This window comes from Aulonocara stuartgranti (assembly GCF_965226115.1).
Source record: "Aulonocara stuartgranti genome assembly, chromosome: 11".
Classification (NCBI taxonomy): Eukaryota; Metazoa; Chordata; class Actinopteri; order Cichliformes; family Cichlidae; genus Aulonocara; species Aulonocara stuartgranti.
In genome coordinates this window covers 4,823,187-4,848,725 of record NC_138947.1, presented here as the reverse complement: position 1 = coordinate 4,848,725, position 25,539 = coordinate 4,823,187, and the positions used below count along the sequence as shown (strand labels likewise).

The 25,539-nt window shown below is 39.4% G+C and overlaps 1 protein-coding gene across 3 annotated transcripts in view; it reads left to right on the top strand.

The window, feature by feature from the left end:
* The window catches only part of rftn1b (raftlin, lipid raft linker 1b), a 132,969-nt gene extending 112,762 nt beyond the window's left edge, over nt 1-20,207 (top strand). For all 3 annotated transcript variants that reach the window (XM_082552166.1, XM_082552168.1, XM_082552167.1), the window contains 3 exons: nt 8,799-8,902; nt 14,211-14,286; nt 15,017-20,207. In XM_082552166.1, the coding sequence (XP_082408292.1) occupies nt 8,799-8,902; nt 14,211-14,286; nt 15,017-15,664 (828 nt within the window). In that variant the 3' untranslated portion in view covers nt 15,665-20,207. The remainder of the gene's footprint in view (nt 1-8,798; nt 8,903-14,210; nt 14,287-15,016) is intronic.
* The last annotated feature ends 5,332 nt before the right edge of the window (nt 20,208-25,539 follow it).

The following is a 25,539-nucleotide window of genomic DNA, read 5'->3' as shown; positions in this document are numbered from 1 at the left end:
TGGTTCATTGATCAGCAACTTCAAATAACACATTTTAAGCCCAGATTTAAATTAAATAACAGTTTAGCTTTCAGGTGTTTGTTCCACATGTTGGAGCCATAAAAACTAAAAGGCTCTAATTCTGAGAATATATAGAAATGTAATTAGGTGCAAGTCCATTTAGTGCAGACTTATTTTTAAAATCTGTCTTTTGAGAGACAGGACATCGATCCAGAGATTTGGGAAATGGAGCAAAGTGCTCGATCTTTTAGAAGCTTGTTGAAATTCTACCTGCAGCATTCAGATGAGCTGTAAACAAGTTTTACTGTGTCAGCTTTAGACACACTATTTAAGCCTGTTGAGAGTCACAGTGCATGTACAAGCCACTTTGCAACACATGTCAACCCCAGCTACTACATTTTAGTGTAGTTTCGATCCATGTCACATCTGTTTCTACTGATGCCTGCTGACTGTACTGTACTGTTCTTTACTGTGGGTCTATTTCGGTACGGCAGGTAGATGTGCTCCTGTGTGAAAGGGAGGTCCTAGAGCTGAAAATGCTGCCAAATAATGCAGATAGAAATCTGTTGCCTGTACTGTTCCTAACTTAACTACAACTTCATAAAAAGTGGCTCCACATCAACCAGCCATAGCAGCGAAAGCTTCTCAGGTGATTATATATTCAGGCCGTACAAATTTGGTTCAGTTAGTTATTTCTTTCTTTGGGGGAACCATGCACAAAAGCAGTATCTTCTGTTTCAGATTTACCAATTAGCTCAATAACCTGTATTCAGTTCAGTTTTATTTATACAGCACCAAATCACAACAACAGTCGCCTCAAGGTGCACAACAGCACTCCCTCATTTAATCTTCCCAACTGCGATATCATAAATAATAATTAGTTAAATATCAAATAAATTTTAAGTACTTTCTACCCAAGCGTAGAGCTGCCACCCAGGCAAAAGAAAAATAGAGCTATATCACATTATAACGTGAAAAGTTTATTGTTCTAACAAAATACTTTTCATTTTTGTACAACATAATATCACGTTATTACAATATACATAATTATCATGTTCGTACAATCTAATATTTATATTGTAAGAACGTGAAAGGTTTTTTGTTATAACGTGATAATTATGTATATTGTAATAATAACGATATTATGTTGTACAAACATGAAAAGTAGATTTTTAGAACAATAAACTTTTCATGTTATAATGTGATATAGCTCTGTTTATCTTTTGCCTGGGTGGCAGCTCTACGCTTCCGTAACTTTCAGTAAATTTCACTGATAACAAATAATTTCACTTTCACATTTTTAATTGTGGGATTTTCCTTGTAATACCAGATTTGTCTCTCACCTCTGCCAATGTATTGTAGCATGAAGGGGTGATGAGAATAGAAAAAAGCATTATAGGAAAATAGGTGTCAAGTTCAAAGTGTCTGAAGTATCTGAAATGAATCCCTTCTGATGTGTTTGTACGTGTCTGAGTTAAGTCAAAACCTTCACTGTTTGTTCCTTTCCTCTCCAGTTGTCTAACTGAAGAGAAAAACAGCCTTTCCTATCACAGTTGTTCTCTTGACCTCTCTTTTTTATAACATAAAATAATTGAATCTGCTTCTTTTAAAGCTGATGGCTTTTCTGATCTTAGACTGATTTTTAATTGTCGGCTCCAACCATCAAATGGCCATATTTTCTGTGTCTTCTAAAGTGCATAATAAAAGCCCTCACTGACATATGATGAACACTAACATCTGCACCAGCTGATCCTTTGTTTGCCCAACCACCTCATCATGTGTTATCAGGTTACATGGCCTAGTCTTGACTCAAAAGTAGGCTAATGCCTTATAAAAGCCAAAGATTGAATGCACTCTGTAAGCTTTATTATTGTTGCAGTAATCCAGTTTTAAGCTCAGGAAAGGTTCCCCGAGGGACAAGGGAGGAAAGGAAGAAATACAATTATAAAAGTAAATGCACATAAATGATAACGGTAGAGTAATGGCAAATAAAATCAATTAGATAATATTAAAAATATCTTGTTTACCAATGACAGATAGTATTGTTAAAGACTGTGTTGCACAGTCACAAGTAGTACTAAATGGATCTACTGATTATATTCTTTCATAAATGTATGTTTTGAAGGTCAAAACTGAGGCTTTAACCTCAGGAAAAATTAAAAGTTGAACATTAGTGTAAAAGTGAACATGAAACATGATTTTCTGTCTGTTAAAACTGCATCTTATACCACACCCCTAAAGTCATTAAGTTGCCTTTGTAGGTCTTGAAAATGGGTCATTATCTCTCAGTCATCTATGTTGCCCCAGCTGCGTCACCAATGCCCCAAAACACCCTGTTTGTAAAGGTGAAATACATCTAACAAAGCAGCATTATGTGGTGCCTGAAAACACACCGGACATGTGACGTTCCTTAATAATTCCACTTTGTGTATGCTCAAACATAACAAAGTGGACACAATGTGCCTGTTTTATTAGCACCAATGGGTCTGTCTGTAGACGTACACTTTCTAATGTCACAATGCGTTTTTATGATTTGAATTTTTTGAAGTCTTTAAGGACCTCTTGCCTCTACTGGAGGAGCATGGTTGCATGGTAGCTTTTCCATTAGCAAGCTGACAAATTGGACATGAAAAGCATCTAAGACCAGCACTCAATACGCTGCTATTCAGTGTTTTAACACTGAAGACAATACCTTTAAAAGTCAGCTAAAAATATTGAATATTTTACTTTTGCGATGAAGGCTGCTGACACTCAGAAAAGGTTGTTACAGGGCTTTAAAAAGTGGATGCTGAATCTTCTGTTGCTGTGACAACACACCGGGTTGAACGAACCTATCAGGAGCTGCAGAATCTGAATGTCTTTTTATTAAATGGTATTTGCTTCATTATTACTGGACTGAGTCTGCAAGCCTTTTGACCTCGATTGCCTTCAAATATAGTCAGAGACGGTGAAAAACAGAATTATGGGCTGTTATGTTGTTCAGAGTCAAGGGTTTAAAGAAAAAACAGCCGAGCTGTGTTTTCGTACCACTGATTCACAGAGTGCACGTTAAACATCGAGCTGATGTGAACCCTCGTCTGCTGCAGGCCCGAAAAAATACTTTGTCTAAAGGTCTATGTTCACAAAAACTGGGTAGTATATCCCCGTGCCTTGTCTGAGAGTGGTAGAGGGGAGGTTAAACAGCAAGAAACCAGCTTTTAAAGGCTGAGAAAGAGAAGGACAGAGTCCTTCATTCCTGCTAAGATAGCCCAGCTACCCTATTACAGGATAAGGCGGAAATGTTTTTAGAAAAAAATGGATTTAATTTTAACTAGCTTTGACCATGGCGGTTAAAATACTTCTTCTCTGTCCTCTGACTGTGTGGCCCTCCTTTATAGTCACACTCAGATAACATCGAAGGCAAAGATGGCGGTGTGATTGCTTTGTTTTTCAGCCTCACAGGTTGGTGCTGGAGTGCTGATGCAGCGAGGTGGCCCTGCATAATAAGTCAGGGAGAGCAAGAGCCACACTCCAGGGACTGTGATTAACTTTCACCCACTCCAAAGAACAGCAAGCCATTACAGAAAAATTATTTCTCAATTTACTTTCTGGGCAGGCTTTGAAAGAGAGCCTGTTTCTGGGAGTGGTTCCAACATAAACCACCGAAAAATGTAGATGCACCGCTCCCTGTAGGAACTTAGAAAGTAATGCTTGTGTAAATAATGTCTGGAGCTGTGTCTTGTATCCGAACGATTAGCTCTTTATAACCTACAGCTTGATGTGTGGCTGCTTTAGGTCTGTTTGTGCATGTTGCTTCACTCTGATCAATAAGAATCTCTGGAAGAAAAATGCAGAGTTGCATAATGGGATGGGTTTAAGTGTTTTTGCTTGAAGTCTGTCTCGTAGAAAACAATGAGCATTGTGTGCTGATCAGTCTTTTTGTCAGTGATGTGCTCATTCTTCTGTATGATTACCATGAAATCCAGTCGCAGTCAGCAGAGGGTAGTAGTGATATAGTCACAGCAGCTGGAATAGTTATGTAAATTATCCAAGTTTCTAGATGTGGAATTATAATTAATCAGCTGAAGTTATATACACAGACTGCATTAGTCGAGGTAGTGGTAGAGGCATTAAAAGTATCAAAGTAATAAACTATCGAAACACTTGAGCTGAGTATTTTTAGTTATACACAGTGTGCATTAAAACAACAAATGCTGGCCATAAAAGCTAGTCAAATAATAGCATTTCAGCTGTAGCAGCTGTATTAATACTAATAGTAGTTCATGTAATAGTGGTTGTTCACATTTAGGGGATGTGGCACAGCAGAATTGGTTATCTAGTAATCTCAAAGTTGGTAGTTTGATGCCTGGCTGCCCTTGAGAAAGACACTGAATCCCAAATTGCTCCTGTTGTATCCACTGGTGTATTAGTGTAAGCGTGTGAAAGAAAGTGCTGCATGAATGTCTGTCTAAACGGGTGAACGTGGCTTATACGAAAAAAGCACTTTGAGTGTTTAGAATAGCGAAGCAGCAAGTAAGTGCCAGTCCATTTATCATTCTCATGGTTGTTTCTTTTATTCATATTTGTGTGCGATTATCGCACAATAAGTTAGTGTTTCATGGTGTGTTAGCATTGTGATCCCTTAAAAGCTGACCTGTTACTTGAAACCAGCCTGTACTTTTGGCTCAAGGGGATTACTTTTACTTACTCTGACCTCATTATTTAATAACCTGGCTATGTTTAATGTGAGTGTCCACATTAAACATTGGAGAGAAAATTTGAAAGCTCAGTAGATCACATTTAAGCGTTGGTCACATTTAAGAGTTATTTCCCAAAATATGAATGCTACAAAACAAAATCAAATTCTTACAGTAAATATGTCGTGACGATAATGTCTTCTGCACAGTGGTCACTTTTTACTGTGTATACATGTGTGTTACATCATTATATAATGTAACCATTGTATGCCACCGCTCAGAGAAATAGACCCAAAAGCAGAACAGAAAACAGGCAGGATAAAAATAAAGTCAAGTACGCCAGGTAAAAGTCTCTTACAGGGTGAAAAGCAAGCTGGCAGCCAAGAAAAAAGAGGCAATATGAGCAGAAAAAGTTTAAAAAAAAATACAAACAGATGAGGAAAAAAATTGCCATGCTGAGGGAAGGTGCATAAATACAATCTAACAAAGGAGGGAAATGTTGCCAGTGTATATGCAGGGACTAATGAGGGTGAACAGAAAGGTGGGAAAGTGTGGAAGGTAGGAGTGTCAGGCCTGAAATGACATGTGAGTCAATTCATGATAACAGGCAAATAGACATAAATGAACAACATAACAGCAAATCAGGACAATTACACATGAAGTAGACAACTGATAAGAGCAGAAGAACTAATATTATGAGTCCTCTCATTCACTACAACTAAGTGTGACTGTTGCGATTACTTACATCACAGTTATTTTGTGAATGCAGAAAAATGCAATCATATCTACACAGCCTACAAACCCATTATACAACATAAATGTCTTAAACATGCATCATTTAAAGGCCATCAGGGGGGAAATCCTCTGGTTTAAAAAAACTGGTTATATAGAGGTCTGTGAAGTAAACAACCTTACCGGCTCCCTTGTCTGTGTCTACCTCAGTTTCTCAATAAGCTCTACTCCTCACTTTGGGACTTCATATGACGGTGGCCATTTCCATCTTTTATATACAGTTTATGGCTGTAATCTCTGTTTCTTTAAAGCCTCTCAACTCTCTCATGCCATACAACCAAAAAAGTTTAGTTCCAAGACTACGTTTTTAATATTTATGTTACATGCAGACGTCTGTGAGAATTCAAATAAGAAATAAGAAAAGTGTGTGGCCTCTAGATTGCCAACTCGATCTATTATCATAAAAAATAATTCATCACCAGACAAACACTATCACCGGCAACATTGCAGTGGACAACTATATACAATCCCTGCTACAAAGCAGGGGTAATTAAAATAGACTGCCTTCAGAAAATGGCATGATTAACATAGCTCATTGATTTGTTTTTGTACTATTACCAAACAAAGGAAGAGTTTTAAAAAAACGGCTGGTCTGCCTCTGGTTTGGATTTCACTGTGAAGCCTATATTCATGAATTTGCGGCAGCTCGTTCAGTGAGAAAGGGACGCTCGTCTGGCACAACATCTCTGTGACGGAGGCTGAAGAAAAATTTTGCTGGTGCAGCTTTAAATAGAGAAGAGCCTCATCTTTCTCATTACCATGACGTCTAATGCAGCATGTGTAGGTGTGAAATATTCTCAGGTCTCTTGTACAGATGATCGCTGCACTATGAATAGACCCTGTGGAGTTCTGTGGTGTAGTTTATTCATGTTCGCTGCCTTCTTGACTCATATCAGACCTCACACTGCACCACTGAGCTTAACAGTCTGGAAATGATGAACTGTAACGGCTTGAATGCTCTTTTGTTTTATTTTTGCCTTTCAAGTGATCTTAATTATACATAGCCCCTAATTTCTAGGAGTCCTGGTGAAGATGGGGTCTTTCTTTGAGGTGTTTAAATAAGTAGTAAATCTGTTGGTGTGTGTGTGTGTGTGTTTTGCATGTGTGTGTGTGTGCGCGCGTGCAAATGCATTTGTTGTTGAAGGTGTAAAAAATCTGTCTGACACGCGTTGCGGTTTTTCATTTTTAGAAGACGTCTAACATGGCACGATGGCAAACCACACACACTTCCTCTCACAAAAGCGTGTGTCCATGAATTTGTGCATGTGTGTAGGTGCGTGTGTTTTCAACGTAGCGTTGAGAATAGAGCAGGGCGATATGGCCAAAAATATTTATCACGATATATATTTGAAAATTTGCGATAACGATATAACCGACGATATAATTGATGCGAGACAAAATACAACTCCACAACATTACTAGCGCAAAAAGACAACCTTCCATTTATTTTCACTTAAACAAGAAGCTGGTTTTTATGTACATTAAAGCTTTATAAAAATGTAACAGTGCAAATGCAAATTCCTTGCTGAAAGTTTAACCAAAAGGCATTTCCAGTAGAAATGGGCTGACATATCCTGAGCATAACCATGTATAATATCCACTGAAGTTAAAAAGAGGTGCTTTGCAACATTAAACTGCAGTGTGCAGTACGCATTTTTCGGACCATAAGGTGCACAGGATTATAAGGCACATTAAGCGAAACAAAGCAGTCAGATAAATCAAACTTGATTAAACTCATTCTTCTTGCTTCCTCCACTTCTGTACCATTGATTCATTAATGTTGAATTCTCTGGCAGCTGCTCTATTCCCATGTTGCAGTATATTAATGACTAACCTCATATTGTGGATGGATTATCTCAGTTGTTCTCCTGACTGAAGTTTGGTCCGTTTACAGCATCCTGCCATGCGATTTCATTTGTCTCTAACCATGAAGAACCTTAACGTTAACTTTTATAAGTGGAAAAGTGTTAGTGTTCGTCCTCCAGCTTCACTGTTTATGTTATGCTAATATAGCTGTGTCGCTAGCGATCACGTAGCACATCATTATATACCAGCTAGCCCAACTTCAGTAACCCTACAAACGTCACTGCTGTTTAGTTTCCTGTCTTCATTTATGTTGGAAGTGATAGCAGAGCTGTACGTTTGATTTTTTTCAGAAATCTCTCAGTCAGAACATGCTATATCATGCTTAGGTAACTAGCGAAACTAGCGAGCTAACTTCCGCTAGCTTCCTGCTAACTTCTAACTCCGTTAAATGTAATAACTTTTGTTTTCATGGATGCCTGGAAGTTAAACTTTATAGTTACACCTGGTAAAGCAGCAATGCTGATCGTTTTATTAAAGATGAAAGAATTTAGACAGTTTTTAACGCTCAGTGATGCTGCAGTGTTGTTTGACCTGAAGCATACGGAGTTTAGGACCCAGATTACTCCCAGATTTAAGAGCATCTTAGTCCGACAAATACGACAATAACGACGGCCGCTTGCATGTTCTGCAAAAAAATGTGCTTTGTCGTGTATCTGACGGACAAACACCAAATCAGTTCCACATCACTGAAGTTGCACCATTTTTACAAACCAATTCTGGTTCATCTGTTTCACTCAACAATCGGCCATGTGCGTATGAAAACAAAGGCACTGCGCATGCGCGTTTTACTCCCATTCTATCGCGATATTTCATTTTCCTATCGTTGCCTAACATTATACCGGTATTACCGTGAACGGTATAATATGGCCCAGCCCTAGTTGAGAACGTTAACGTTGAATAATGTGCCCCCCCACCCCGAGCCTAAATAAGCTCCTGTGTTTGATTTAGATCCATCACTCAGACAACATGGATAGGGTTCATTTAATTGTATTTTAATAGCTCAAATGGTATTAAAATGTTTTCACAAAGTGAGCAGTGTCACATGAGTAGTGTGTTTGCTCAAGGACTTACAGTGCTGACAAATACCTGTTGGGAATAGAGATGGTTGCAATGTTGACTCATGGCAGCCGGGGAGTTTCTGTAGCACTTGATTTATGTCTCAGTTTTTATTCTTTCCTGTGTCCGCTGCGGTTGAAAACCACCTTTCAGACATACATGGTATGAAAGCCATCATATCTGAGAGGGAGGCAGTTTTTCTAAATGAGACTTGAGTTCTAAGCAAAGCTGACAGCTCTTGATTGCATTTCATAGCTTGATGCTTCACAGCTGTAATCACAGTTGCACTCTGGAATATAATATGCTCGCTTATGTGGCGTTTAAGGGATAAAAGATCAGGATTATGTGCATTTTTAGGGCTGTTTGAGTTGATTGTAAGTTGTAATGGGCATCTTATTTTCTCCACAGGGTTTGCAGGTCAAGGCTGATTATGTTCCTCTGCTTCAGTCTCTGGCCACATATGGATGGAGGCTTACTTGTGTGCTACCAACTCCTGTAATCAAGACTAACAGGTAATCCCATTGTCTGACTATTAAAGGGGGATCAAGTAATCTGTGACATCTAATGACCTCTGTTGGCAGCCAGGAGGAACTGCAGCAACTATAATGATGAATATTGCTTTAAGTCCATTTACAAGTGTGAACTAGAGCTGCAGGATTTCAGTGTGTTCCAAGAGGTTAATACTTACAACTACATGTATATATTGGAATCTAAAATCTGTTTCGAGAGTTCTACACATTAGAAAATAAACACTGAATCCCATTTCCCTAATATAACCTTGTCCAAAACGCTTTATTTCACCCCATATGTGTGCATAAATCTCATGGAACAGGACTCCAACCTGGCCCACTGGACAGCTTTAGAAAATGTGAAGGAGGGGATTGATTTTGAACTTTTAACTGTATTTTAACTGTTTTATAACTTTTCCTACCAATAAAGTTTAATATCCCTGCCATAGGGATACATCTAGCAACAGGTTGTCTCCCTTAAACGACACACTCATTAAAAGAGTGCAGGCTTATGTTGAAGGTGTATATAAAACAAGTAGTTACAGCATTTTTGCTCTTTTTGCTTCATTGAGGTGAAGCTGATCATAACTTTTGCATGAATAACTAGATTAATTTCAGTAGGTAGCAAAGTAGTAACATAATATCTCACGTGTAACAAAAGAAACATCAAATGGAAATCTGGGTCTTGTGTAAAAAGCTTATCGTACAAGTTAAAATTCACATCTAAAGTTATAAACTTGTAGTTATATGCTACATTCCTGTGAAAGCTGGCACATGGTGCGATATATAATATGCGCAAGTTATTGTACAAAGAAATATGACAGTTCTGGCAGAAATTGACCTAAATCTCTGCTAATGTAGGCTGAGCTTTGAGCAGCGCAGCAGCTGCAGCTCTGACTGTTGATGGAAAATCTCTTCACAGAAATGTAACGGTTCCTCATCTAAGCCTGTGCTGACTCATCACTCATCGCTGCTGTATGAGTGTACATCCGCTTTTGGTCAAAGGCCTCGCATGCATCCTCAGTCACACTGAAGGCTTCACTTCAAAACAGAGTTTGTTCCACAACACGCAGAGGATGATTTGTGCCGTTTGTGACATCCAATTCCTGAATGTTTTAGTCGTTTATATTTTTAACATTGTTGTAACACAATTTTTAGTTTGTGTGCAACAGACGTTAAAGATGACTCAGTTCACACATAACATTGTGAAGACATGAAGCCAATATAACTCAGCATTTCCTGTAAATTATCTACCTGTTCCAATCATTTGATTGCATTTTATTTAACAAGCTACCAATAATTGGCATTGTTTGTGTGTTAACCTCTGATGTGAAAGACAAGAATTCTCAGCCTCCTAATTTAGACATTTTCTTAGCATTACCTGATTATTTATATCTCCCACTGTGGTTTGTAGCGCTAGAGAAAGCATATGACAGGGTGCCCCAAGAGAGGAACTTTGCAACAGTAGCAGAAAAGTATGTGAGGACGGTGCACAACATACATGAGGACAGGGACTCAGAGCCATCAGGAATCTTCTTCTTTGCAGTGGTGATGGACAGGCTGACAGATGAGGTCAGGCAGCAGTCTCTGTGGACTCTGATGTTCACAAGCAACTTTGTGATCAATAGTGAGAGTAGGGAAGAGGTGGAAGAGAGCCTGGAGAGGTGGAGGTATGCTCTGGATAGAAGTCAGTAGAAGTAAGACGGATATGTGTGCGAATGAGAGAGACAGGTGTAACAGTGAAGATGCAAGAAACAGATGTAGTGATGGTAGACGAGTTTAAATGTCTGGGTCAACAATCCGAAGCAATGAAGTGAAGAAGAGAGGGCAGGGTGGAGTGGATAGGTGTGAGCAGGGCAGCAGCAAGTGGGACACGGTTGGGGCACAATCTGGTCTTGAGGCCTGCTATAATATATGGTTTAGAGATAATGGCACTTACAAGAAGACAGGAGGCAGAGCTGAAAATTTTAACATTTTCATTGTGAGAGACCAGAATGGACAGGATTAGCAATGAAAAGATCAGAGAGACAGCTCAGGCTGAGTGATTTGAAGACAAAGTTAGAGAGGTGAGGCTCAGAGGAGGGATAGTGGATATATTAGACTAATCTGCCAGGCCGGTAAGAAAAGAGGAGGACCACAGAGAAGATTCATGGATGTAGTGAAAAAGGACATGCTTGTGGTTGGTGTGACAGAAAATGAGCCTAGGTGTAGGGTGAGATGGAGGCAGATGATCCACTCTGGTGAACCATAAAGGAACCAGCCGAAAAAACCCAACCAAAGGAATACAAGGTGCACGAGTCCCCTGATATTACAAAAGTGTGTATGAGTTAGTCCCATGTGGTCACAACTGATATTTCTTATTTTTACATGTCAGTTTGTGTGATGAACAGCTCAGCAGTGTCCCTATGCTTTGTCATTTTTGATATACAAAAAGCTTCAAATGCTTGCAGATCACATGCAACATGTGCCAGAAATATCTTGATATAGTACACGCAGCCCCAAAATGCCATGTAACACTAACCTCAGCACAATGTCTCTGTGGTGCTACAATAAAACACATCCGCTAAAGTAATCTTTTTGAATCATGAGCCATGTCCAGATGCAGGGACAGGACACAACGTGTCACATAGTGTCAGGTAGGGATCTCACTGCATTTAGATGCTTCCCATCCCAGCTGATGAATTTTCATTCAAGTAAGGGCTCCATCTTGGGTAAAAAGTTTTAGTCCAGATTCTCTCTTTCTGTCATGCCCCTCAGCACCGAAAAGAAGTGGAAGAAATACGAAAAAGACTCCAGATCACGCCATCTTGATTTGTCAAACTTAGACTGCTGGCATCTAATTTATGCACCCATTTAAATTTAGAAAGCAATTTAATGCAGAGCAAGAGCTGCAGATAACTTACAGAAGAATCGCTTAAGAATAATCTCTCTGCACCCAGTATGAGGTTCAGTATGGGCTTGAGGAATGACGTCAGCTGACAGTAATTCTTTTAATGTGTATACAGACACGAAGCATCGTTTTAAGATCGGCTTTGAATAATGTGAAGCTGTCCTTTCGTAATATAGGGTACTTTGATGTATGCAGTAATTCTATGAGTGCAGTTACCGATTGTTTGCTCTGCCCCCACCTCAGCTGGTCATGTTTGCTGTTGTTACACTGCATCGCTGATTAATTACCTCTATTTTTTCATCCTGTGTTTTTTTCCTACGGCCCCCTCTCTCCTCTCTTTCAAAATGCCACAACACAACAGCACAACATGGCTAATTAATCAGAGTCGGCCTAGATACAGTACAAGACAGCGCTCATTTCTCTCCCTGCCTGAAAAACATTTTGCGCTCCAAAATAATGGTTGATGATCTATTTCAGATTAGCAGTAGTCATTACACTTGTTTTTGTGCTGTCGACTCCTCCATTTTTAAACGCAAAATTTGCAAATGCATGCTTTGCATAGTGTGAGGGTTTCCAGGCTGCACTTCATCTGGAGGGTTCAGATAAGTGTCACTGATCTCAGCAGCGTCTGAAATTAATGCTAACTGGTGCTCAGCGGCTTCTCCACACAACATTAATTCATGTAGTTGTCTCAGAGCATGCGTTCATGTTCTCCACATTCAATTAATGTAGATGGTAATTACATTTTAAAGCCATTAACTACAGTGACTGCAAATTTCTCTACATTAACTGGGGGGACAACAACAAGGGAGACAAAGAAGGTTCTGACGAACTTGTTCGTTATTGCAGGTATCCAAACGTATTAAAAGCTTAATATCGGGAATAGTGTGTGTGTTTTACACAGTGTGTTAATTTTGTGGAGCAAAAGTTTGCTCCACTGGTGTTTGATTGCATGTGTCAGGTTTTTTTTGTTCTTTTTTTATTTCAAGAGGCAATTTCCAGCTGAGTTCTGTAGCGGGCTTTTCCCCCTTACAGATGAAGCCACCAGCAGGTACATTTACACATAAAAAAAAGGCACAGGCTATTGCTGTTCTGTATAGCTTCAGGTTATAATGGTGCAGCTGACACTGACAGCCAAAAGTAGGTTCAGTAAAGGCCTGTGATTTTCTAAGCCATCCACTCCTTTCTAACTTAATTGGCTGGGGCTTTTTGCTGGAAACTCCAGCTAGTTTTCAGCTTTGATTCACCAGTAAGCCATTCAGCATTCTTGACAGCTTAGAAAATAGCTTATGTATAAATGGTGGAAGGAAAGAGGTAATGGAAAAAAAAGAGGTTGTGGTAGGCTTTGGATGGTTTAGATAGTAAGCCTTCTGCTAAAGGAGCCTCAAGTCTATTTGATGTTGGGAAGGGGGAGATTTGTAGCAGGCTCCTAAGGTTCTGCAGTGATCATAAACCTGCCATCTTTCTTCAAGTGCAAAGTTGAGCAGGCGGCTTAAGTTTAGAAAGCATCCGACTTTTATGCGCATGTGTTATTGAACCTGTGGCAGATATTATCACGGGACATATCTCCTTTTAAGCCATATCCAATCATAGCAAGAGAAAATGGATTGACTAACACAGAAACAAACAATAAAACTGTCACAAAACAGGCTGTCACATGAGATAAGAGTTAGAACTGAGCGGGCAGCTATTTACTGAGAGCACAATGGGCTGAGAAAAGGGATGCACATGACAAAATATGAGCAGACTGGAGAGTGAATGTGTGAGACAGGAAGCCCACTCAGAAACAAATCTGCATTTCCTGCCACAATTAATCTGTCAGTACTGTGCGAGTACTTCTGCAGATTATCCTTCTCAGAACACAGGAGTGAGACATGTGCATGGGAAGAAGGATTATGTTGGGGGAATACAGAAATAGAGAAGAAGTGCGTGTTTAGAGCAGCAGAACATGTTCATAAGTTGCAAAAAGGCAGGCTGTCTGCTTCCATGTGAGCTGCTTTTCTGCATCTTTCAAAGGCAAAGTGGAGAAATGATACTTACAGATGACAGCAGGGAAGAGGTTGGGCTACAAATGTGTGCCTATATCCTTAAATGTCAGATAAGAGTGTGAAGCATGAGCAGTGGCCGGCAGTTAATTTGACTATCTTGATGAATGGTCAGAAAGAGTGCGTGTTATCTCAGCATTTTACTCCAATCAGTTGTGCATATTTATCTTGGATTAAGAAAGCACTTTTTCAAGCACTCAGAAAGAAGAAAAATATTGAAATAAGAAAAATCTGTCTGTGCGTTGCAGAATTTCTAATTGTTTAAACGTTGATAAGTAAAATGTTTTTTAAAAAATCATGTCTTGTTGAAGATCCAACAATTTCAGCTGATGGTCTGTTCTCTTTCCCTTTCTCTTTTTGACCCCGTGTCCTTTAGTGATGGAAGTCTGTCCACCAAACAGATTGTTTTCCTGCAGAGGCCCGTTTTAGGCCGAAAGAGGAGGGAATCAAAGGTACGTGACCTCACATTCCTCTTTGTATCTCTTGGATATCGTGGGATCTCCCACTAGTCGTTCTGTCACCTGCTCTTCATACATCCAAGGTCAACATCACCTTTTGCTACCTCCAATTCCACAATTTTTGTTTTAGCTGGCCAACACACAGCACTGGATAAATGTGAACCAGCACCTCTTTGTTTTAGATATAAGGCGCTCTCTAGCAACAGACAAGTGTGTTGTTTTGGGGAATGAGGCTTATAATTCTTTCTTGGCTAGCCTAAATAACAGTGATAACCTTTAAAGCTAACCTTTGTCTGCAGTGGAATGAATCTATGCTGATGCTTTCTGTGACCCGAATTTAAACTGGCATCACAGCAGCAAATTTAACAGAAGAGTCAGGGATTTGCTTTCTTTTTTGCTTTTTCTGTGCAGTTTATCACTATCCCTGCAGTGTGTGTGAACCCTTCAGAAGTTGTTCAAGTAATTGAGGACATATTGCATTCAATTTTTGCCTGTTTGTTTGGTCAGTCCGAAGGCCTCAAGGCCACCAGTAATTCCCCTCACAATAGCCTCAATTTCCTTCTCTGCATCAATGAGACTCGTCTGAATTAGCTAGTTATCCCAGCGCTATATTAGATCTACAGTGATCCATTCTTAATTAAGTCTGCCTACACTGCTTTGTGGCCAAAAGCATATTTGCAGAGTTACAATGCATTCCACTAACATACTAATGTAAATGTTTCAGAAATTAATCTTCAAGCCCCGAAGCAAGTCCAACAAGAACTGCATCAAAGATAGTGCAAAAAATAAGAAGAAAAAGAAAACAAAAGTTGAGAAGGAAACAGAAGATTCCAAGCCTCTTGATGACAGAGAGAAGGTCGAAAAGGAAGAAGATAAGAGTAGGGATGAAAAGGCGAACACAGCAGAGGGAGAGACAGCAAGAGAAAGTGAGACAATGACAGAGAGAGAGGCAAGGTGTGAGGAGGATAGAAAAAATGATGATGGTATTGAAATCAGTATGGAGACTGTCACAAAGAAAGATGGAGGAGCATCGACAACAGACAAAGAAGCAGAAAATGGCACTGAAGAAGAAGCACTGGATGGAGAAGGATCAAAAGTGAACGGAGAGCCTTCTGAAAACAGAGAGTTCAAGGAAGTGATGAAAACCATTGCAACTGTCGAGAGCAAGACCAAAGAAAAGGAGGACGAGGGCAGAGCGGAAGTTGAAGTTGTGATAGAAAATGGGGTAGAGACAGATGAGGAGAAAGATGAAGGTGGAGATAATGCAGTCAGATGCAAAACGGAAGAATCAGTACACACGGAAATCATTGCCAAGGAGATTGTGGTTGATCCACAGGCCACATGTCAAAGCCCAGAGGAGACTCAAGAGTAGCCCCAGTTGTTAAAGTTAAGATTCATTCCCCACCCTACCAGTCCCCATTCCTAAGAACTGGTTCCCAGTGTTGTCCCTAATCCAAATTAATGGGGCTTTGGTCCCCATCGCTGCAGCATTCTCCAAACCTCCCATTGCTCATTGATGATACCCCCCACATCCTAACTCAGTGTAGCTTGGAAAGAACTTCATTTAAAACCACACATACTGAATGTATATACTATCTAAAACAGGAAATGCTGATGCGTGGTAGTCAGGGTGGCGTCGCTGGATGAGGAAGACCAGAGCACTGAGGAGGATGCCAAAATCAGAGCATGTGCAGAATGAAGCTAACATTTAAAGGCCTGGTCACCCAGCATTTAAAATGTTTTCTAATGTGGATTCATTTTGATTACTGGATTTATTGTTTGCGAGGAGTGTTGCTGTTGACCAAATTGCTAAGAGTAAGATCAAACACTGTCTTGGACTCACTGCTAAAGGCGTTCCCCAAAGAAGCTTATTGGTAGCTATCCGTCTAAATTTACATGAATTTAGCCTCATCTATCAGACTGTAACCTGCTCCTGATAAATTGAATGGTTTGTTGACAGTTTTAGTGAAGCAGTTTATAATGTAAATGCACCTTTTGAAAAAACTAAATGAACTTCTTTCTTATTGACAGCCAACCTAAGTTATATTTAGAATAGCTGCTAGCTTAAGAGCTTTTTTTACGCTCCCAGTAATGGTTTAAAATGCTGACAGCAAAACAACAGGGAGCAGACAGCCCAGACGATCTTATATTAAAGATGAAAGACGAAATGAAAGAAGCTGATTTAGGTAATGTGACTTAACTAATGCATTTAGCTAACAATCTAGCAGCTTCTCAACAAGAACTGCTGCTACTGCATGTTGCTAATCTTCTAAAATCAGGTATTCAAAAAGGAATAGATTCACTTTTTTGTGTTACTTCCTGGTGTTCCCAGGCCTTTGACAAGGCCGGGGGCTTTGCATTATTATTCTTGTTGCAGCCCACTTGCAACTTTTCAATAGGGTTAAATAGCTAGCCTAAATGATGTTGTTTTACACAAACACAAATACATATAAAAGTAAGTCCTAACAGAGAGAAAACAGAGCATGGTGAGCTTTTCCTGTCTTACAGCGATAAAGTTACCTGTTTGACCAGCTCTTACTGCTTTATGAAGCTGTGAAAACAGAAAAAAAAAGAGGTAGGGTCTTGGCTGCCTCTTTAACCCATCTGACAATGTAAAGGGCAAGTAGGCTTAGAAAAACATCCTGAATCGTCCTAAACCCTGCTCTCGTGTGAGTTCGAATGTGAAGGGATGAGAAAGCTCATAGAGGTGATGGGAAAGGCATTTGTTGCGACAGGCAATCCAAAGTAGGCTGAACAGATAATTGTTTACGCTGAGCTCTAAGCCATCAAGTGCTTCAAACAGAGCCGATAATCACTCTTTGGTGTGCTCACCTTGCATACAGAATGTTCCATATTCAAAGCCAAGCTAGATAAGGATGTGAAATTCAGCTGAATGTTTGCACCTCGAGGGCCGAACTCATATTCAGAGTTAGCTTTTACATACAGGAGATCTATTCCTGCGCAAAGTTGCATTTTTAATTACATTCCAGTCAGTCGCTGAAAATGAAAGTAGTTGTCAGTGTGGAAACGAGGTTAAGCTGTGTGGTCAGAACATGTCGTAGCCTCGTTGTTTATTGAGACCAGATTTGAGAGGTAGAAATTGAAATAAAGAAGAAGGCTGCAGTAAAAGAGAAAGACCACAGAGCATAAGAGAGTCAAATAAAAGAAATGGATAGGCTCATTTAAAGTAACAGCCGTTTGTGTCCCACATTCCCTGTTGAGATTTCCTTCATTATTTTACCTCCAGCTCTTTAAGCACCTCTTACCAGACATCATTTCTGACAATAACCAAGTCCTAATGTGCTGTTTCATGGCATCGTGTAGCTTTCCATTTTAAAAGGTGGAACAGGAGGGGAGGGAAGTGGCAACATTCACGGTGTGGAGCTCTCATTAGCTCACTAATGGATTTTGTCAGTGGGGTATCTGTCAGTAATCATGCATTTATAATGGGGGTCACTTATTGGGAGGAGGTATTGACAGCAAAACACCTCAATGTGAAGCAAATAGCCTTCATATTAACAGTGATGTCATGGGGAATCATTTGCACTGAGGAGGAAGAGTTTGTGTTTAAAAAAAAAAGTGTTGCATTTTTGCAAAGAACTTATATCTCATCACAAAGATGTCAGAAAGCCTATTTATTAAAGCGTTAGCATTTGATTTATAAAGAACTTAAACTACCTTCTGTCTGGCTTTATACATAGTATAATTTGTCACAATTTGGATATTTTGTTTCATGAGAATAAATGATAGCTTGGTCAAGAAAAATGGATCCTTCCTGGAGAAGAAACTCTTCAATTACACACAAGTAAGATCGATTATGCTGAATAAGTGCTCTCCTTTCGGGAGATTAATCCACCCGCCGCTGAGATTTTTCAATGTAAAATGGCAGATGTTTTTGTGTAGAGTAGAATATAAAACTGTGACCAGTTTAGCCTTATCACTATACTGTAAATGGCCCACAGTCTGCTATTAGAAATGTCTTTTAGAGGCACCATGGTGATTTAAGTGTTTGTTATAGTCAAACGGGAACGTTTTGCTACAGTCAGTGTTGGTATTTTGAAGATGTTGTTAAATGTTTTATTGCTGGGATTCAGAAGGACAGGATAAAGATGTGTGTGTCTATATGAAGGTATTATATTTTGGATCATTCTTAACATGTTTTGAACATGTGTTTTTTTATTGTGAATGTTCTGTTTTTGGACATTTTTATTGTGGGCTTTGTGTTGCCTCTGCTAAAGCTTGCAAAAATGTATCGCTGACTGACGCTTCCAGCTACCTCCCGAGGGCCGTTGTGGGTTTTGAACTGAGGGGTCGCTGCATGTGTGACCCCCCTGAAGCATATGGTCCTTGTCCTCTCGCCCTCCACTATGACGGAGACCAGAACTGTGAGCGTGAGGTCATCGCTAATGGCAGACGAGGTCAAGGGTCATGTTTGAGCCAGAATGGATTTTCCACAGCTGTACACAGGAGTGTGCACGAGCACGTGACAAATAACCACTCCGATATTGAATGAAGATATGAAGTCATATTATAGTCACATTATAGTATTCTCTTTTATTTTCTTTCCGTCTCCTTAAACGTCATCGACTCAGCTGCTTTTGACTGTTTGAACTTTAATAAGCATAATAATAAGCAAGAAATATTTAATGCCACCTCTTGCATCAGAGAAGCTGACGAGCAAATAGGACTCAGCTGTCACTTTCACGGTTTTAGTCGGAATACAATAAATATAAATTATGAAAGGCAACACCAAAAGGCATCTTTTGAGAGCAGACAAGATCTTTATGAATATTTGAGAAATTCCCCTGTTAAATCCTGGTCAGCTTATTTCCTCAGATTGAATCAATTTTTTCTTTCTCCCCAGTGTCACGCTAAACATTTTAACTGTCATCCATCTGTTTTATGAATATGAATTTATTTCAGCGTTCCTTTCTTTCGCCTTTTTTGCATGTCTGCACATTTTTAATCTAAAACTGTGACATTTATTCCCCTTTGGCATCCTGTGAAAACACATAGCTCAGATCCGTCTTTATCTATGGGAACAGAGTTTGGAAAATGAAAACGATGAGATGATCTCAGCTGACACGAGTGCTTTGTGACTCCCGCTGCATTCCTGTTGTTCATCCACAAATATGGATGATCATAACCTTGACAAAAAGTTACAGCCGGCCCTGTATCCGTCCATCCAGCATGGGGCCGTGGCCTTAGGGGGCTCCGTCTCCCCCTGATAAGGGCTGATTGGTTGCTGTGCAGTCTAACCTCTGACATGAGTACACTCCAGAGACTCTGGGTAATTGTGATTTTTGTGGTCTACAAAAACAAAACGGAAAAAAAAAAACAGAGACAGGGAGAGAAAAGTGAGATAGGATCTGACACTTCATCAGTTAAATGATGTTGAACCGTGTTAACTTAGCCGTCTGTGAAAAGAAGGAGATCTAACGTTAGTATTAAATATACGGCCCTCTCCCCTTTCTTGTAAGGAAAGGTAACATACTGTCTTATATCAGCATAATTGTCTCTGAGCCTCAATAGTGGCGCTGGTGCAATCATTCTTGGTAATGCTGTAAAAAGAAAAAAAAAAACGTAATGGTTCATTTCCTGTGTGCTACTATGGTGTGAAATGGGCAGAGCAGAAAAGGCAGAACATGATTTAATAGGATGCCGTCATTTATTTGTTTTGTTTTTTTCTGTGTTGTCACTTTAGCTTGCTCACAGCCTCTGCAAAATGTATTCTTAGATTTTTGTGTCTGATGTGAGTTTTTTTTATCACCTCAGCTGCCATCTTGAATGTTGAGTTTGATCATGTGCCGTTGTCTTTTGCATCGCTATCGCGGAAGAAAAAAAGTATTCTTTATCTTTGCTATCCTGAGTGTGTCAACATTCCTATTGTTCATGACATCTGTACAATTTGTATATTATAAAATGATTTATATTTAATGTGTACACGTGTCCGTGCTTCTTTTATGTGAAAGTTTTAAAGGAGCCTTGCTTAGTGAGACAGCTGCAAATAAAAAGAAGCTAAGGGGCAAACATGCTAAAGCATTTTCATATATTATACTTTATTTCTAAGTATGACTTATATATTCATTGAAATAAAATAGTGAAAGGAGGAAAAAAGCTTAAATACTCTGGTGTTTTTGCCCCGACATTAGATTTAAAATGCCCTCTTCTCCAAAACTTTCACTTCTATGTTTGTACAGCATTTCGTACCATTATGGCTTTGCTATGACTCCTCCTGTAGGCCGACAGTCAGAGCTCTTCATTAAAATTTGAAGCTAATGAAGATTCAGGTTGCAGATACAGTAAAACATAAGTACACTTACCTCCATCTGGCCTCCTGTAACAAGTAGATCTATTTGTCACCACACTGCTGAAACTGCCCTGAACCTCAGATGTGAGCTTGGGGAAAGACCTACAGAGAGCCATTACACACTTCCTATTAATCCCATTGTATAGACATTGACTGCAATTTAGCCAGAACTCAGCAAGGGACACTCATGACAAAGTGCAAAATGGAAAGTCATGAACAGAGTTAAATAGCTAAAATAATATTTACACCAATTTCCAAACAAAAGGTTTGAAAGCTTGTTTTTCATACTTTTTTTTTTTTTTTACCATCCAGGAGTTTTGGGTTATTATCTCAACATTTAATTCAAACATCTGAGAAAATAATTTGAAATTTCAAGTGATTAAATTAAAACATTTAAATAATCAAAAATTCTGGCTAAATTCAGTAGCAGAAGTTTCCATTCAAAAAAAGCCTTTTTGTTTCAACATCGTATACATTATATAGTATAGTAGTTTTGTGAATATAGCATTGATATGTAAATTGAAATCAAATTAATGGGTTTTTTGTAATTGAAAAAAAAAAAGACAAGGAGCTACTAGTGCCCCAAAAAGACTAGGTTTTTTGCTAATGCATGCACAGCTGTGTGTAAGAAGCAGGAAGGTGTGGTGGTCAACAGTGACTGCTGTCAGTTGGTTAGAAAATCAAAATGGCAGATGGTGCAATGTAGCTGTAACTGTATAAACTGTCTTGAGCAACTTTCCTAAATAATAAAAAAAAAAACTCCCCACAAAATGCTCAGTTTTGGTCAACAGCTCATGCAAGAAATTCTTGCAAGCAGGCTCTCCTTTGACTTTAGAAGTCCAGGGAGTGGGAGCTTTCCTGTTTCAGTTCCTGGTGATTTGCTCATCGATGGGAGGAAAGCAAAAGCGAATCCTTCCATTCATCAACCACTCAACCACTTGTTCAATTCAGGGTTGCAGCTGGCGCTTGTCCCAACTGTCACAGGCCAAAGTAGCAGAGTGCACCCTGATTCGGGTTGCCAGTCTGTCACAGGACTAATACAGAGAGAAAGAGTCATCCACACTCATATTCACAGCTTTGGGTCTTTTTAGAATAACCAGTTAAATTAAGAAGCATGTCTTTGGACTGCAGGAAGGCACAGGGAGAAAATGGAAATGTTACACAGTTTTTGCTGTGAGGCAACTCTCCTAACCACTGCACACTGACTAAATTCTTCAACTTCTATTAGAGATTCTTTGAGTGCCACGTCTATCTCTTATAATGTCTCCTATACCAATTTAGTTATTCAATGTAACAACATAAGTTTCCTCTTCTGTAAAACTACGATTCTGAGAAAAAATGTATCTGGCCACAAAATATTTCTGCAGAATGTTAGAAATGGAAGTTTAATATTTCAAATTATACCTCAAACACAAGGATATTCATACACAGCACAAGTCACACTGTGGCATATAGACATAAGATCGTGTAAATGGCTTTCAAAGGGTACTAGCAGCAGAAAAGAATTTGAGCCTTCCAGCCATCTACGCACACCCTGCAGAATCATGAAACACAATGGCTGTCCTTCATAAAGTGCTCTGTGTCAGAACCCAGAAAAGAAGTTATTCAGAACGCAGAGTTCTCGCTCTGCACAAGGACAGTCTATCCTTGGAGGACTACAGAAAGACGTGAAATGACAACTTCAGGCCACTGAACGCAGAGAAAATGTTGAAAGAAGCATAATGCAGCAGAGAATTATAGCCTCATATTAAGATTTTCTCTCTGTGAAAGGATAATTTTTAAAGTTCTGCTCCATCTGGTTATTACCTTCATTACTGTGTGAACCTTAGAATAGATCAACATGATAGTTATTACACACTAACACCACAGAAATACCATTTTGTTCTCTTGTTCTTATATCAAAACAACCCAATTCAGGCTGAAAACTGTCCCTTATGCATCACAGTATCACATAAAATCTCTGACCGACACGCATTATAATAACCCTATGGTGCTTCTGAGCTGAACTATGTTTACAGTTGATTCAACACAGCCGGTGTGATCTATAAGTCATGAGCTGAGAGCCCAGGGGAGAGTAAGGTCATTACGAGGAAGGCTTTGCCTTCAACCAAAACACCATATCCATTCTCCTCACTGCAGGAGGCATTAATGGCTCTTGAGGCAGATTGGGGACCCACCGGAGAGCCACTAAAATGGTAAGAAACACAGTGATCCTGTGGTTTGTATATTAAACTTGTGACCTCAGGGTGCTACATCCACAAGGTTCCACTCCAGGGCCCACAGGTAATGACATAAAACAGTTTGCTGAGGGAAGCACGTTTTTGAATAATGAGGTTTCTCTGTGGCTTCAAAAAATGTTGTTTTCATGCATATGCTGGGGAATGCTGTAACAGTGTTCAGGCAGGGGTTGACGCTGTTCCAATGCTGTCCCCAAAGGGTCTCTGGAGTGGAGCCTACAGCACTGCAGTGTTTTCAGCTATGGAGTGATACATCTAGAACTCACAGCACTCAGTGAATAAAATCAGAGTACAATGTTTATGTTGCCAGCATCTTGCCATAAAACTCACTGTTACAGGTGAGATGTTGGTTAAAGTCCCTTTCAGTGCAGCACTGCCATCTAGTGACTAACTGAGGCCTAATGCAAAGAGAAATTATTTTCAAAATAGACTGAACTCCTAATGGTTTTGTTAGTATTGGTGCTGAGTCAGTTAATATTTATTTGATTGAAAAAATCCACTGTCTGACGTCTATTCTGTAATTAGTAGAGTCAAATCCAATGTTCATCAAAGAGAGAAAAAAAGGTCTAAGAGTGTTGGCAGCACTGCTGTAATACACAGAACAATGACTTTACATTTTTTCAGTTTGTGGAAAAATGTCAATTTCATAATATGAAATTATTACAAAGAAAGAATCTTTCGGTTTTACAGAAACATAATGTCCAGACTTTAGCTTTAAATATGTCTAAAGGGGGACTTTAACGGTCTCATATATATATAACCAAAGCCAATTTCACACACTGCAACCCTGGACTTTTTTTTTTTTTTTTTCAGAGAAGCAGAGATTACCCAGCAAGAGGTTCATGTCAAAATGTGAACACCTGATTGAGTGAGAATGGACATTGTTGTCTTTAACCTGCCAGCTCCCTCCTTCAAAGTCTGTGTGGTGTCCAGTTGAAGCCATGTGAGAAATAGAGCATTCGTGCTGCCTTCTGCAGATTTGAATATTTATTTTCGTAACAATATCAATGAAGGTCGACTCTTTCAACCCAAACTGAAATCTTTCCTCAAACCTACCTGTGATGTTTTGCCCAAGCGGCAACACCAGCAGCCTTAAAAGCCGATGTGTGATTGTCAGCAACTGCAGGTCCTCCAGGAGGCATTTGAGACTGACTCCAAAGTGAGTCAATCCCCAGAGACTCCTATGTTAAAATGTTCAACTTTAGTGCTTTAAAAACATTTTTACACACACACACACAAAAAATAGAAAATAAAAAACACTTTGAGCCTCTATGGATCATTTACTCCTTCAGAATAACTCTGAGGAGAGTAAATGGTTTTTAGAACTACTTCAAGCCAGTACACAGAACATCTCCACTGTGTTAGTGCTTTTTGAAGCATTTTTAATGGATCATCACCTCAATGTTGCGCAGACCATCTAAGAAGTTTATGCTTTATTTTTGCTGAGTTAAATTCTAGTCAGTGGCCAATATGTGTGTCTGTGGAGCTGATAACTTATCCCTTTTATAGTAGCTTCTTGCTACAAAAGACCAAAATGCTAACTTCCAAGATCATATTCAGGGTCTATCTTTTATACCGTCTTTAGTTTTATATTCAGTGTGATGACTCAGTCATTGCTCAGGCTGGAGCACCTATTGTAAATGTAGAAGCTTTATCCAAACAGTGACTTAGGAAATAATCAGTAGGGTAATTTAAAAGTTTTGAGGGTTTTGGATTATTGCACTCATTTCTCTAAAAATCCACCTTGTGTTGCTGGTGCCCTTAGAATATTCATATCTCTACTCTACTCCATTAACTCTATCACTTTATTGTTTTTTAACTGAGTTTGGCTGCATATAGCCGAGTTTATAATGACTTTCACAAGAAAGATGCTATAGACAGAAAATAAGTTTTTTGCACCTTAGGCCATCTGCGCTCATATATATCATTTCCCTTTACTTTTTAGACATTTAAGGGAAAATTCAAATGATGGATGAGATGTATTTTTACTTTAAACACAACTATATGCCATGTGACCTCTCCTCCTGTCAAAGTCAGCATCTCTGTTTTTCTGAGGATGCCAACAAGTGCACTTGAGCATCAGCACCAGTAAGTACACTTTGAACTTAGATATGAGGTCAGCACTGCTGTATTAATTATCACAACCAAGAGGCCCTATGTAGATGAAGCCTACGTGAGAGGCTGTAATCGCTTTTCCTTGACTTGCAAAATGTTCTGAAAACCATTACCTCGGAGTTTGATAACGTCCTCCACTTCCCTCCCCAACCCTCCGTACGCACTCTGTGTTAGCAGATTAACTGCTCACCGATTAATTAGCAAAATTACCTCTGTGTGTGCCAATCGGTGTCTTATCAACCTTTGTCAGGCCTTAAACTGTAAATTAATTAATACCCCCTCTCTTGTCGTTTCCTAATTACCTTAGTTCCAGTAGGAATTCTAGGAAATGGCTGTGTCAGCGGCTGATGCTTGTTATGACTTTACTGTGAACTCATTGGTTCACTTGACAGGATATGAAAACATGCCGCTCTCATGCTGATGAGGGGATGACATGGTGGATCTTCAAATGAGGGCTTGATCTGAGGCAGAGCTCCTTAATCGTTTTGTTTTTGATGTTGAAGGTGACACTCGGCTATGTTTTTGACAAATGAAAAAAACACGAGACATTGCAGGTCCTGAAAAAACATCACAGGGAACGTCACA